The 13,688-nt window shown below is 44.0% G+C and overlaps 1 protein-coding gene across 2 annotated transcripts in view; it reads left to right on the top strand.

Annotated features, from left to right (window-relative positions):
• The window catches only part of LOC138813952 (transmembrane and coiled-coil domain-containing protein 3), a 41,899-nt gene that overhangs the window by 20,763 nt on the left and 7,448 nt on the right, over positions 1-13,688 (top strand). Inside the window, exons 7-10 of one of the 2 annotated variants that reach the window (XM_070002568.1) lie at positions 167-353; positions 7,818-7,935; positions 9,004-9,199; positions 13,212-13,362. In XM_070002568.1, coding sequence (XP_069858669.1) covers positions 167-353; positions 7,818-7,935; positions 9,004-9,199; positions 13,212-13,362 — 652 coding nt within the window. Of the gene's footprint in view, positions 1-166; positions 354-7,814; positions 7,936-9,003; positions 9,200-13,211; positions 13,363-13,688 lie in introns of both variants that reach the window. The other variant, XM_070002567.1, reaches the window with a different exon arrangement.

Raw genomic sequence — 13,688 nt, 5'->3', positions numbered from 1 at the left:
AAGGGGGGTCCTGGGGAGAGTATTTACTGTGTCAGAACTGGCAGCAAGTAGAAAACTGAGTTGCTTTCATGAAGCTCTGGTTTTAGTAGATGTGACTCTGTGGCCCTGGTCTAAATGTAAGTTGCTGTTACTACAAGCTTGACTGACTACATGTGTTCTCTTCAAGGTGTGGAAGATATCCTTACAAGGACCCTGTCACATGACACTACTAATGATTGCTTTCGGCTTGCTGTGGGGACACCTTCTGCAGATCAGACCTACTCAGAGCGTCTTCATTTCTACTTGTCTGTCCTTATCGAGCACACCCCTGGTGTCCAGGTTCCTTGTGGGCAGTGCCAGAGGCGAAAAAGAAGGTAGGTGGCAGGGGATTCTATGTACGTGTGCAGCTAACACTCATTCGGGCTTGTCCCAAGAAATTGCAAAGCCTCTACCTCCTGCTTAGGTCTCTGTGGGCTGCTATGGGCTCTCAGGTTCATGCTCCATGGCAGACTGATCTGCCTGTGAACTCAGCTTCCTTAAACCAGCCCTTGTTTGTTTGATTCAGAGAAGTGCTTATTACATGCCTTTCAAATTAGGACAGTCTGAGTGCCTGAGAGAAACTGGACTGGGATCAGAAGAAAGCAGTCTTCCATACACCATGTGCTCTCTGCTGCTTTTGTGCGGGTAGAAGAAGAATAACACATATTTGCACTTTTCTGCTTTGGCAACAAGGGAACTTCAGCTCTTGTGTTGGGCTTGGCTCATCCGTGTATGTGTGAGGCATTGGCATTTCTGAGTCCCTGCCATGTGTGGTGGGACCATGTATCATGGAGGAGGCCCATTGCTGAGCTGCTCTGCTCTATGTCTTTGGTCTCATCTCATGTTTTATTTCTTTGCAAATGTGTTACTATTTTGTTCTTACTTTGTAAAAGTCAGTCAAATACAAGACCAAATTGTCATAGTAACACACAGGAATAGAAACCCCGAACACATAGTAATAAAAGAAAAAATATGGAAAGAGAACCAAAGAGTTGTAGCCAACATCTCCAGTGATATTAGTACTGCTTTGCCTGTCACAAGGGCTGAGAGTGGTGTTGATTCTAGACCTTCTGAGATCTAGGACAGAGCCCCACAAGGGTGCACTGTGCACTCAAGGCAGTACGGCCTGTTGTGGGGCTCCCCAGTGAAAGGAGTTGAAAAAATTGCCACCCTCTTCAGGACTTATGGGACGCAAATGCCACTCTTCTATCTGCTGCCCTAATGGCCACATCTGAAGTGGTCTAAGTAGCCCTGTGAGCTAGCATTTAGTGTGGACCTCAGGGGACCTAGATAAAGATAAGAGCTGAGGGTTATAGGCAGGAATGAAGGGAGCCAGGCATGAAGTACAGCAACTCCTATGGAATGGCCTTGTCCAGAAAAACCTACGACTATGAGAAAAATCTATTGTTAAAAATAGCTACACTTCTGTAACCCCTCTATACATCCCCTTGACAATAAAAAATTAAAATTAAAAAAAAAAAAGCTACGCTGGGCACCTGTAATCCTAGCTACTCAAGAGGCTGAAATCTGAGGATTGTGGTTCAAAGCCAAGCCCCGGCAGAAAAATCTGTGAGACTCTTTATCCCCAATAAACTACTTTTTAAAAAAAGCTGGAAATGGTGCTCTGGCTCAAGTGATAGAGCACAAACCTTAAACAGAAGCTCAGGGACTGTCCAGGCCCTGAGTTCAAGCCCTAGGATCAGCGTGCGTGTGTGTGCACACACACACACACACACACACACACACAAACAAACAAACACAAACACATACACAAAGACAGCTGCACAGTTAGCTGTGTGTTCCCTTGCTCATAAAAGCAACCAGTGAAGACTTCAGAATGAGATTGCTTGAAACACCGCAAACAGATGGAGGAGTTGCATCTGTTTAATTAGATTAGACACACAGAACAGATAAGAATGGGAAAGAACATTCAAGATACATGCAGACTAGATAGCATGCTCCATGTCTGTATGTCTGAGGAAAAAGACTGGTAGGCTTTGTTTTATATTGTTATTATTAAGGAGGTGTACAAAGGGGTTACAGTTCCATAGGTCAGGTAGTAAATAAAATGCCTCTTGGACAATGTCACTTTTCCCCTTCTCATCCCTACCTACAAGTTACTAATTCATTTTTACATAGTGTATATAGAGCACAGTGACTGAATCTTACCCTTCCTCCCTCCATTTCTGTGCCTCTCATGCCTCCCCTAGCAAAAGCATGTTTCCATTTCCTAGAAGGATGGTAATTTTTTGGAACTGGAAAAATTGAGTCCTTAGATTCAAAGTGCATCTTCAGAACTATACACAATAAACAAATAAATTTAGGCATGTCCAATTACAACATCAGTGCCTTGAATATACATCATAATCTCAACATGTGTCAGAAAAGACAGGTATTCTAAAAGGATAAGCCAGTTGCCTGAACACCTCTTCCTCTGTGAAGCTAGGGCATGGATGGCAGTGGAGAAGTACTTCCACCTGCTAGAAAGAACTAGTCTCACATGTCCAGCAGAAACATGAAGAATGAAATGAAGGTGTTTTCTGACACAGGAAGAGTTGCAGTGCAGGTATCCCCAGTCCCACACCACAGGGTGACAGAGAGCCAGGGCAAGGGGAGCAATGAGCAGTGAATAGCACTAAGGATTTCCAGAGTTGGTGAACAGATCATGGGATGCTAGGAAAGGAGGCTTTGATAAAAGGCTCTGCCTGCTCTGGACAATGAGAAGACAGGAAGAGTCACTGCTAATGGACTATATTTGGAGGGAGGTTAACACACTGAAAGACAGTAGGAAGTGTAGAACTAAAGATGGTCGTGCATCTGGCAGCACAGTTAGAAGTTGTATTATTGAGGGAGCTTCATTTTATAAAATGAAGAACTTAAGAATAAATTTTAGGAATAAGATTTATTTAAAGCTAAAAAAAAATCAAAAAGTAGCTAGCTAGGCGCCAGTGGCTCATACCTGTAATCCTAGCTACTCAGGAGACTGAGATCTGAGGATCACAATTCAAAGCCAGTCCCGGCAGGAACATCTGTGAGACTCTTACCTCCAATTAATCACCAGAAAACTGGAGCCAAAGAGCTCAGGGACAACGCCCAAGCCCAGAGTTCAAGACCCACGGCCACATACATATATAGAGAGAGAAGAGAGAGCGAGAGAGAGAAATACTGGAAATGTGGGAAAATATCCTCCTGGCTGAGAGTAGAGTATGTGCCTTAAAACATATATAATCCTACAGAAAAGTACTGATGGATATGAACACATTGAGCTTTGTAAATTTTTTTTTTTTTTTTTTTTTTTTTGTTGTTGGTCGTGGGGCTTGAACTCTGGGCTTGGGCGCTGTCCCTCAGCTCTTCAGCTCAAGGCGAGCACTCTACCACTTGAGCTACAGCGCCACTTCCGGTTTTCTGGTGGTTTATTGGAGATAAGAGTCTCAAGGTCTCTCTTACCCAGGCTGGCTTTGAACCGCGATCCTCAGATCTCAGCCTCCTGAGTAGCTAGGATTACAGGCGTGAGCCACCAGCGCCCGGCTTGTAAATTATTTTTTGCTCTGGTAGTAGTAGAGTTTGAACTCAGGGTCTTACACTTGGTTGGCAGGAGCCCTACTAGTTTAGCATGCCCCTAATGTTTGGGATCTTGTACTTGGGTTTTTGTCAGCCTTGGACTGCTATCCTTACACCTATGCCTCCCTAGTAGCTGGTTTAGCAGACCCGTATTACCATCTCAACTTGTTTATTGAGTCAGGATCTTTTTTTTTGGGGGGGGGGGTGTCCCGTTGTGGGGCCTGAACTCTGGGCCTGGGCGCTGTCCCTCAGCTTTTCAGCTCAAGGCTAGCGCTCTACCACTTAAGCCATAGCACCACTTCCGGCTATTTTTTTTTCCTGCTTATGTGGTGCTGAGGAATCGAACCCAGGGCCTCATGCATGCAAGGCAAGCGCTCTACCACTGAGCCACCTTCTCAGCCCGAGTCAGGATCTTACTAACTTACTGAGATGGCTTCTAACCATGATCCTCTGTCTCTGTGTTCTGGGTAGCAGAGATTGCAATGTAACTTAAAAGGTATTTTTAATACACTATTGGCTAGAGGGTGACATTTGCACTTTATAATGAACAAAGGATTAATAATTCAAAATTTACCAAAGTCTGTTAAGTCCACATACAAAAAAATAATCCAGTGGTACCTATACACAGTGGAATTTTACACAGTCATTAGAGTAACAATGTCATTTGCTGGGAAATGGATGGAACTAGAATAAATCATGTTAAGTGAGGTAAGCCACACTCAGAGAGACAAATGGCCCATGTTCTTGCTGATGTGTAGAAATTAGATCTGAAATACACTGGGATATGATAAATTATACAAGATTCTAGATACTCACGGTGAGACTAAAAGAGGATACTCTTAGGAGAGGAACACAAAGGCACAATGCCTAAGTGCCTCTTCACCTTTATATAAAATAAATACTGAAACAAACTCCCAAGATATAGAAACAAGAGACTATTTTTTTTCTTTTCTCTTTTTTTAGTTTGTAGTTTCTGCTGACTGTCTTCTTTACCTTAGGTATGGTGTATTCAAGTGTACATCTTTGGGAAGGTGTGGAGGGAAGGCAGAACTGGAGGGGAAAAGGGTGAAAGTGTACAAGAGTGCAGCTCACTGGACACTGATGAAAGTGAATGGTACAACTCGTGAGTAGAGACAGGAGGGAGGGACTGGGAGTGAGCGAGGGAACAGAAGACACAGTAAGGAAGGAAATGTACTCATTACCTAACTCACGTAATTGTAACTCCTCTGTACTCATTCCTAAAAAACCAATAAGTTAATATAAAAAGTGGAAAAATCAGCAAAGCTTAATCTTACAGAAGGCACTTGAGCAAATTATTAACAGAAAAAATGCCCCGCCTCAGGATCATTCTGGAAATACAGGTGAATGCCACCACACTATTGGGTGTGGGATTTTGTTTTGTTTGGATTTTTTTGGAGACAGTGTTTATTTAGCCCAAGCTGACTCCAAACTTGCAATCCTCCTGCTGCAGCCTCCTTAGTACAGGGTTGTAGGCATGCGCTGTGCCTGGTGGAGGCAAGCATTTTAAAACAGCAGATGCCCTATTGCTGTTGCTGCTGTGTCTTCCCAATGGATCTATAATGGGGTCCAGCCACTTTGGAGAATGATCTTACAATAGAAAATTTTTTTTTAGTTACATACTTTAGGAAATGTATCAGAATATTGCAAATGTGCATGATATTAAAGGTAGTGTTACTTTTAGAGAACAAGAGTTTGTGATCTGACTATTCAGGAATGCACTGGATAATTATCACATATTTATTGGATTACTACAGAAAGGAGGATGAGTCTCAGGGTGTTGAAGGGAAATTTTGAGATACAGAACATGATGTTCGGGATGGTACCACATGTGTTAAGTTTGAAAACATGCAAACTTTAAACGAAAAATGTCCAGGTGTAGCAGGATCAGCTCAAAGAGGGACACAACATCTCTATTTAAAAGCTAGTAGGTGCGCACTGGTGGCTCACATCTGTAATCCTAACTACCCAGGAGGCTGAGAGCTGAGGACCGCGGTTCAAATCCAGCCTTGGCAGGAAAGTCTGTGAGACTCTTTTTTTTTTTTTTTTAAAGTGTTTATTTATACCGAGCCTGGGGATTGAACTCAGGTCCTTGTGGTTGCTAGGCAGGCACTCTATCACTTAAGCCGTGCTTTAGCCCCGTCTGTGAGACTCTTACCTCTAATTAACCACCTGAAAACTGGAAGTGGCACTGTGGCTTAAGTGGTAGAGCACTTGGCTTGAGCTGAAGAACTGAGGGACAGCACTCAGGCCCAGAGCTCAAGCCCACAACTGACCAAAAAAAAACCAAAAAAAACCCCAGGTATCTACCATTGCACATCATGTTAAATTTTGTGCATTTTTTTCTCCATCCCATGTGTTTATTTCTTTTGAGAACAAAAGATAACCATCCAAAAATGGAAATGCACTCTATATTTCCTGTTGTCTTGATTAGCAAAAGTACTTTCTTGTTAAAAGACATCGCCAGAGAAGAGGAGAGGTGGCCTGCTTATGTGGAGTGCAGGACCTGTGACATGTGACAGGGTAGAGGCCACTTTACCACAGGCATCATTATCTGAGCCTGTCACCTCTTGCTTGTCCAGCTTCTGTAATGGCATCTTTCTGTAACTGTATAAATTGCAGGTGAATCATGGAAATAAGTTATTTGGGTGACTTTGTTTTCGGGACATGGTGGCACACACCTGGTGTCTGTCCCAGCTGCTCAGTAGGCTGAGGAGGATGATCAGTTAAGGTCCAGGATTTTGGAGTTGCCTGGGCAACATTGTGAGATCCTGTCTCAAAAAAATTTAAAATCGGGGGCTGGGAAGGTGGCTCAGTGGTAGAGCGCTTGCCTTGCATGCTCGAGGCCCTGGGTTCGATTCCTCAGCACCACATAAGCAAAAATAAAAAACCCGGAAGTGGCGCTGTGGCTCAAGTGGCAGAGCGCTAGTCTTGAGCTGAAGAGCTGAGGGACAGTGCCCAAGCCCAGAGTTCAGGCCCCATGACCGGACCCAAAAAAAGACCCAAAAAAAAAAAAAAAAAAAATTAAAATCGGGGCTGGGAAGGTGGCTCAGTGGTAGAGTGCTTGCCTTGTATGCATGAGGCCCTGGGTTCGATTCCTCAGCACCACATAAGCAGAAAAAGCTGGAAGTGGTGCTGTGGCTCAAGTGGTAGAGCTGGTGCTGTGGCTCAAGTGGTAGAGCATTAGCCTTGAGCTGAAGACCTGAGGGAGAGTGCCCAGGCCCAGAGTTCAGGCACCATGACTGGCAAAAAAAAAAAAAAAAAATTAAAATTTCTGAGAGCAGAAGTTGAAGTTTTTGCGTGTGTGTGTGTGTGTGTGTGTGTGTGTGTGTGTGTGTGTGTGTGTGTGTGTGTGTGTGTGTGTGTGTGTGTGTGTGTGTGTGTGTGTGTGTGTGTGTGTGTGTGTGTGTGTGTGTGTGTGTGTGTGTGTGTGTGTGTGTTAGTCCTGGGCTTGAATTCAGGGCCTTGGCACAGTCTCTGGGCATTTTTTGCTCAAGATTAGTGCTCTCCCTCTTGTGCCATAGCTCCCCTTCCAGCATTTGGTTGGTTAATTAGAGATAAGAATCTCATACTTAAGCCGGGCGCTGGTGGCTCACGCCTGTAATCCTAGCTACTCAGGAGGCTGAGATCTGAGGATCGCGGTTCAAAGCCAGCCAGGGCAGGAGAGACCGTGAGACTCCTATCTCAAATAAACCACCAGAAAACCGGAAGTGGCGCTGTAGCTCAAGTGGTAGAGCACTCGCCTTGAGCTGAAGAGCTGAAGGACAGCGCCCAGGCCCAGAGTTCAAGCCCCATGACCGACAAAAAAAAAAAAAAAAAAAAAAAAAAAAAAAAAAAAAAGAATCTCATACTTAACTTCCTAGGCTGGCCTCACACTGCCATCCTCAGATTTCAGCCTCTTGAGAAGCGAGGATTCTAGTGGGCATGGGCCATCAGTGCCCAGCAGCTGAAATGTTTTTTTTGAAAATTAAAACCTTTTCTGTTTTCAAATGGTCTCATTATTCTGCCCCAGTTGGCCCTAAACGCCTTGCTCAAACAATCCTTTCACCTCAGCCTCTTGAGTAGCTAGGGCCATAGGTGTGTCCCATTGTGCCAGTTCCAAAAAAGATATAAAAACCTGTTCTGATTTAAATTGTCATGGTTATTTGAATTATTCTGGAAATATCTTTGTGCCATGTTGTGTCTCTGGTCCCTCTGAATTGTTTCCATTTCTCCAGCAGGTGACATTGACTACAGCACAGTGCTTCTTGGCATGCTAGTGATGCAGGATGTGCAACTGGGGTTGTTCATCGCAGTCATGCCCACACTCATACAGGCCGGAGCAAGCGCCTCTTCTGGGTAAGTGTCTTCTTCACTGTCTGCTCTTCTAGCATGAAGTCATTTGTTTATGAAGGTAATACAGTGGCTCAAGCCTACAATCTTAGCTACTCAGGAGGCAGAGATCAAGAGATTAGGGGCTGGGAAGGTGGCTTAGTGGTAGAGTGCTTGCCTTGCATGCATGAAGCCCTGGGTTCAATTCCTCAGTACCAGATGCACAGAAAAAGCTGGAAGTGGTACTGTGGCTCAAGTGGTAGAGTGCTAGCCTTGAGCAAGAAAAGCTCAGGGACAGTGCCCTGAGTTCAAGTCCCAAGACTGGGAGGGGGGGGTGGGAGGAAAGGGGAGGGAGAGAGAGAGGGAGAAGGAGAGGGAGGGAGGGAGGGAGAGAGATATCATGGTTCAAGGCCAACCTGGGCAAAAAGGAGTTTGTGAGACTCCCATCTCAACCAGTGGCTGGGCATAGTGATGCACATCTGTTATCCCAACAATAGGGGAAGTTCAAGGAGAAGGACTGCAGCCCAGGCCAGCCCGGGCATAAAGTAAAGCAAGACCCTACCTTGAAAATAACCAACACAAAAAAGGGGTTAGAGGTATAGCACTAGTGTGACAGCACCTGCCTAGCAAGCACAAGGCCCAGAGTTCAATCCCCAGTACCACCAAAAAAAAAACAAAAAACTCTATCTAGTACCTTACCTAGAGCAGTACCCAGAATCCAAGGGCACACATGGTTCCCAGTGTGCAACATTCTACCACTACTGCTGGGCCCCTGCTGGCTGATGGGCACACATTGGCTCTCTCACATAGTGGGCTCCAGCCTCACTACTCTGCAGTGCCACCTATCTGGTGTGGAGAAATAGCACCTACTCCGTGGCAGGCATGAGGGTAGATGGATCTAGATTCACATAGCGTGTTTTTTTGACATTAATGTGATTTCTAGGTTTTAAAGTTTAGTTTTTAAAAATAAAAATGTGTATGATTTGAGTAGTGTATTTTGTTATATGTTAAAGAAAAAAGATTGACAGGTTTTTATTAGGTTTTAGAGAAGCTTGTTTGAAAAGTGAAGTAATATATCTTTCTTTTCTCCCCTAGAATTCTCATGGAAGTACTGCGGATAGTGCTTCTGATGGGTCAGATTGTATTTTCACTAGCTGCTGTTTTTCTCTTATGTCTTGTTATAAAGACATACCTCATAGGACCTTATTATCGAAAGCTGCATTTGGAAAGCAAAGGAAACAAAGAAATCCTTATCCTAGGAATATCAGCCTTCATCTTCTTAATGTTGATGGTAATTCTCAAATAATTTACATGATCATGTTTACAGCCTTCTATAAGGAGCTTGTGATGAGCTTTTTTTTTTGGGGGGGGGGGGTCCAGTCATGGGGCCTGAACTCTGGCCCTGGGTGCTGTCCCTCAGCTCTTCAGCTCAAGGCTAGCACTCTACCACTTGAGCCATAGCACCACTTCCGGCTTTTTTTTTTCTGCTTATGTGGTACTGAGGAATTGAACCCAGGGCCTTAAGCATGCAAGGTAAGTGCTCTACCACTGAGCCACCTTCCCAGCCCTTGTGATCAGCTTTTTATCTTTTTATTTTAGCAATGGTAAAGATTTTGAAACATTGATATTTTTATTTTATATATTGTATTGTACAATAGTATATCATTTATTCTCTTAAATACTTTGTGAAATATGATTAAGCTGTGTCTAGAAACTTGTGGTCCTAAAAAGCCATATAAACACCAGTATCATGCCATGTTACTCTGTCCTGAATGTTTATATGGCTTTGATTCTGAAAGAGTAGATAAAGTCTAAGAGCAATTTTTAGTTAGATTTGGAAATGATTATCTAGGAAACAGTGTAACTTGTATTGCCATAATAGGAAAGTTTTTTTTTTTTTTTTGGTGGTCAAGGGGCCTGAACTCTGGCTTGGGCACTGTCCCTCAACTCCAGCTCAAGGCTAGTGCTCTACCACTTGAGCCATAGCACCCCTTCCAGCTTTTTTCTGCTTATGTGGTGCTGAGGAATCCAACCCAGGGCCTCATAAATGCAAGGCAAGCATTCTACCACTGAGCCACCTTCCCAGACCCAAAAGATTTTTTTTTTTGGTCGGTCTTGGGCGCTATCCCTGTGCTCTTCATCTCAAGGCCAGCGCTCTACCACTTGAGCCACAGTGCCACTTCCAGTTTTCTACTCGTTTATTGCAGACAAGAGTCTCATGGACTTTCCTGCCCAGGCTGGCTTTGAATGGTGGTCCTCAGATCTCAGCCTCCTAAGTAGCTAGGATTACAGGTGTCAGCCACCATTGCCCAGCTAAAATTCATTTTTTTTTCCTTTTTTTTTTTCTGGGTTTTTTTAAATTTAATTTAATTTAATTTAATTTAATTTGAGAACAAACTATACAGAGGGGTTACAATTACATGGGCAGGATAATGCATACATTTCTTACCAAGCATTGCAGCCTCCTCCTTTGTTTACCCTTCACCTCCCTTCCCAGCCTCCCCCCTCCCCCTAAAATTCATTTTTAATTGCTGATAAAAAAAATGTGGAACAGGGTACAAACCAGATGTGGAATTGCATGGTAGAAAGTAGCATATGTTCCCAGTTAGGGTTGTTGTGGATGAGCACATGCAGCTCACCTTTAATATTGCTGCCAAATATGTGTCATCCCCAGACATGTGTTCTTACTGTCCCTTGTTGTTGTGTGTCTGTAACCTTAGCCCTTAGTTGGAAGACAGTGCTGACTTGCTGGGGCTTTGTGGTGGTACGCCCTATCAAGCTCTAGGAGCCATCTGGAGATTGCTCTACAGTGTGTATTGAAGTCCTCACACTATTTCACTGCAAGATTGGGAATGTTCTCAGTCATTTGTAATGTATTTAAAGTAAAATCCGCCATTTTAAAGAGTTTAAGTTGCAATTTGGTGGCTATCAGCACTGTCCAATTATAGAACATCTGTTTCCACTAAAAGAACCTGGGGTTACCTTTATCCCTGGGGACCCTGGTCTTCTTTCTGTCCCTATGGGCTTATCTCTCCTGGGTTCTGTCCCTTTGGGCTTCCTTCTCCTCTCTATGGATTTACTTCTCCTGGGCTCTGTTCCTATGGGCTTACTTCTCCTGGGCTCTCTCTCTCTATGGATTTACCTCTCCTGGGTTCTGTTCTTGTAGATTTACCTCTCCTGGGCTCTGTCCCTGTAGATTTACCTCTCCTGGGCTCTGTCTCTATTGCCTTCTCCTAGGTATCTCCTGGGAAGGAGATCATGTACCACCTGGCTGTAGTTTCTGGCTTCTTTCATGCAGCTTTGGTGTCTTCAGGTTTGCACATGTTGTAGTGTCTGTCAGCATTTTAGCCAGCATTGGTGGGTCTATTTCCTATCTTCCTGACTGGAGCCTGGCCTTTCATTCTCTTAATGGTTCATTCTCTTAATGGTGTTTTCTTTAAAAAAAAAAAACAAAAACCCAAGTTCTTGATATCAGAGTATATAATCCAGTGATTACATGCACATTTCATATTCTGTGTAAAAGGTCTTAGTTTAACCCTGGGTCATGAAAATGCTCCATGTTACTGTCTACAAGTTCCAATGCTGCTCTTAGTTAGATCTAGGGCCAACTAAAGATGAGCTCAGTGTTCAGTATCAGGGTGGACAGGAATGCCTAATGTAGAAGGAGGCTGCATCTATTTCTCAGTGGTGTTACCTTATCAAAGTTCAAGAAGTGTCTATATGTGTGTGATGTGCATGTGTGTCTGTGTTTGTGCATATATTTGAGTGTGTTTGTGCATGTGTGTATGGTAACAGTGCATGTATACTCAGAAACGTATGAGTGGTTTTTTGTGTGTGTTTCCTTATGTGTATATATGGCATGTGTGCGTGTGAAGGGTACTTTATATATGTATATGTGTGATGTGCATGCATTTGTATGCACAGGCATATGCATTGCTCTTACATACATGTGTGGTCTGGCATGTGTGTCTGCTGTGTGCACATGTGCCTTATGTGCATGCATGTGTTCTTTTATGTGCTTCTGTACATGCATATGTGAGGTATGTGTACTGTGCTTGTCGCATGTAGGTAGATGCTAGCATGTGTATCTATCATGTGCTTGTGTGTACATGTGTGTCTTCTCATGGGGGTGCTTTGCACGTGTGATGTGTGTTTCTGATTGCTTCTGACATCTGGTAGTGTTCTGGAACCAGTGTGGTTCTTTGTCAGGATTGTTGTGGTGATATTTGTGATCTTTCCGTGCTTCACTTAAGTTTTCAGAATTCAGCTGAGCAGTTTTCACATTGAATCTCAGTGCATTCTGTTGGGTCTGTGACCCGGTGAGGGACAGGTGAGGCCTTCCTAGTACAGAGTTCTTCCTCTTTCTGATGTCTTGATGCCATCCTTTCACATTGTGTGTGGAGATCACACACTTCCATGGCAACTGTACCTGGATGTTCAATTTTTTTTAATGTTCTTGTAAATGGTATTTATTCAGAAGTTCATTTTATACTTGTCTATTGTTGCTACTTTTCATAATTTTAAGCATGCTTTCTTTATTTTGTCAATGATATTTTGCCAAAAAGTCAATCTTGAGCTTAATGTTGGGTGGAGTTAACGACCCAGTACACTGATGTGACCTGTTCTGTCTGGCCTGCCTTTGCAAGATGTCAGTGCTTTACTCTGGTGCCTATCAACACAGTTGCTTAGTAGTGGTGTCTGCATTCTCTGTGTAGTTTCAGGTTAGTGTTAGGGATACATTCTTTTCCTACTGTTCACTGATTCAGGTAAAGAAATGTAGCACAGGGTCTGGGAAGGGATCTCAGCGGTAGAGTGCTTGCCTTGCATGCATGAGGCCCTGGGTTCGATTTCTCAGCACCACATAAGCAAAATGAAAAAAGCCAGAAGTGGCGCTGTGGCTCAAGTGGTAGAGCGCTAGCCTTGAGCTGAAGAGCTGAGGGACAGCGCCCAGGCCAGACCCACCCCCCAAAAAAAATAAATAAATAAAAGAAATGTAGCACAAAGATTTACAATGAATTTTGGAAAATACATTTATTCAAAGCTATTGCAGCAGTCTACATGAAAGGCTGCTTCCTTTCCCAGGGTGGTTAATTCAGCCAGTGCTGCCCTCCGCATGTTGTCCCAGCTTGCCAGTGGGCCACTCCTGGGCCTCTCTAGTGAGCCAAGGCATCTCTGCTGCATTCTCTTCATCCACTGTGGTGTTTGCATGGGGCTCAGGGGTGTCTGGGTGTGAAGCTTCCTGAGAGGGGAGTGCATTTCCCAGTGGCTCTGTGTTCCTATGTGAAATTCTTTCTTGTCCCCAGGTCACGGAGCTGTTGGATGTCTCCATGGAGCTGGGCTGCTTCCTGGCTGGAGCACTTGTCTCCTCTCAAGGCCACATGGTCACTGAGGAGGTCATAGCTTACATTGAACCCATCCGAGACTTCCTGGCCATCATTTTCTTCACGTCCATAGGTATGGCTCTCACGATTTAACAGTATCTGTTAAGTATTTGCAGAATAGTTCTGTTGTGTTTGTAAATGTAGTTTTTTCTACATTTGGAGAAATGTTATTTATAATGAAGGAAAAGTGGACAGAAGGTGGCATGAATTGGCTAATGGCTACTCATGCTCCCTCTGTGCATATATGTAAGATTAAAGATGACTGAGTGACCTTCAGGGGGCCCAGCTGCATCCTTGCGTGCCAGCGCCACCCCACACATTATAGGCTCAGTGGGTCCTCAGTCATGTCACAGTGTGAAGCCTCCTGTGGCTGGTGTGGTGCAGTGACCTGAGCTTGGG

This window comes from Dipodomys merriami, unplaced genomic scaffold (assembly GCF_024711535.1).
Source record: "Dipodomys merriami isolate MVZ:Mamm:240054 unplaced genomic scaffold, mDipMer1.0.p SCAF_6, whole genome shotgun sequence".
NCBI classification, from domain to species: Eukaryota; Metazoa; Chordata; class Mammalia; order Rodentia; family Heteromyidae; genus Dipodomys; species Dipodomys merriami.
The sequence above is the reverse complement of the archived record's forward strand: the minus strand, read 5'-3'. Positions and strand labels throughout refer to the sequence as shown.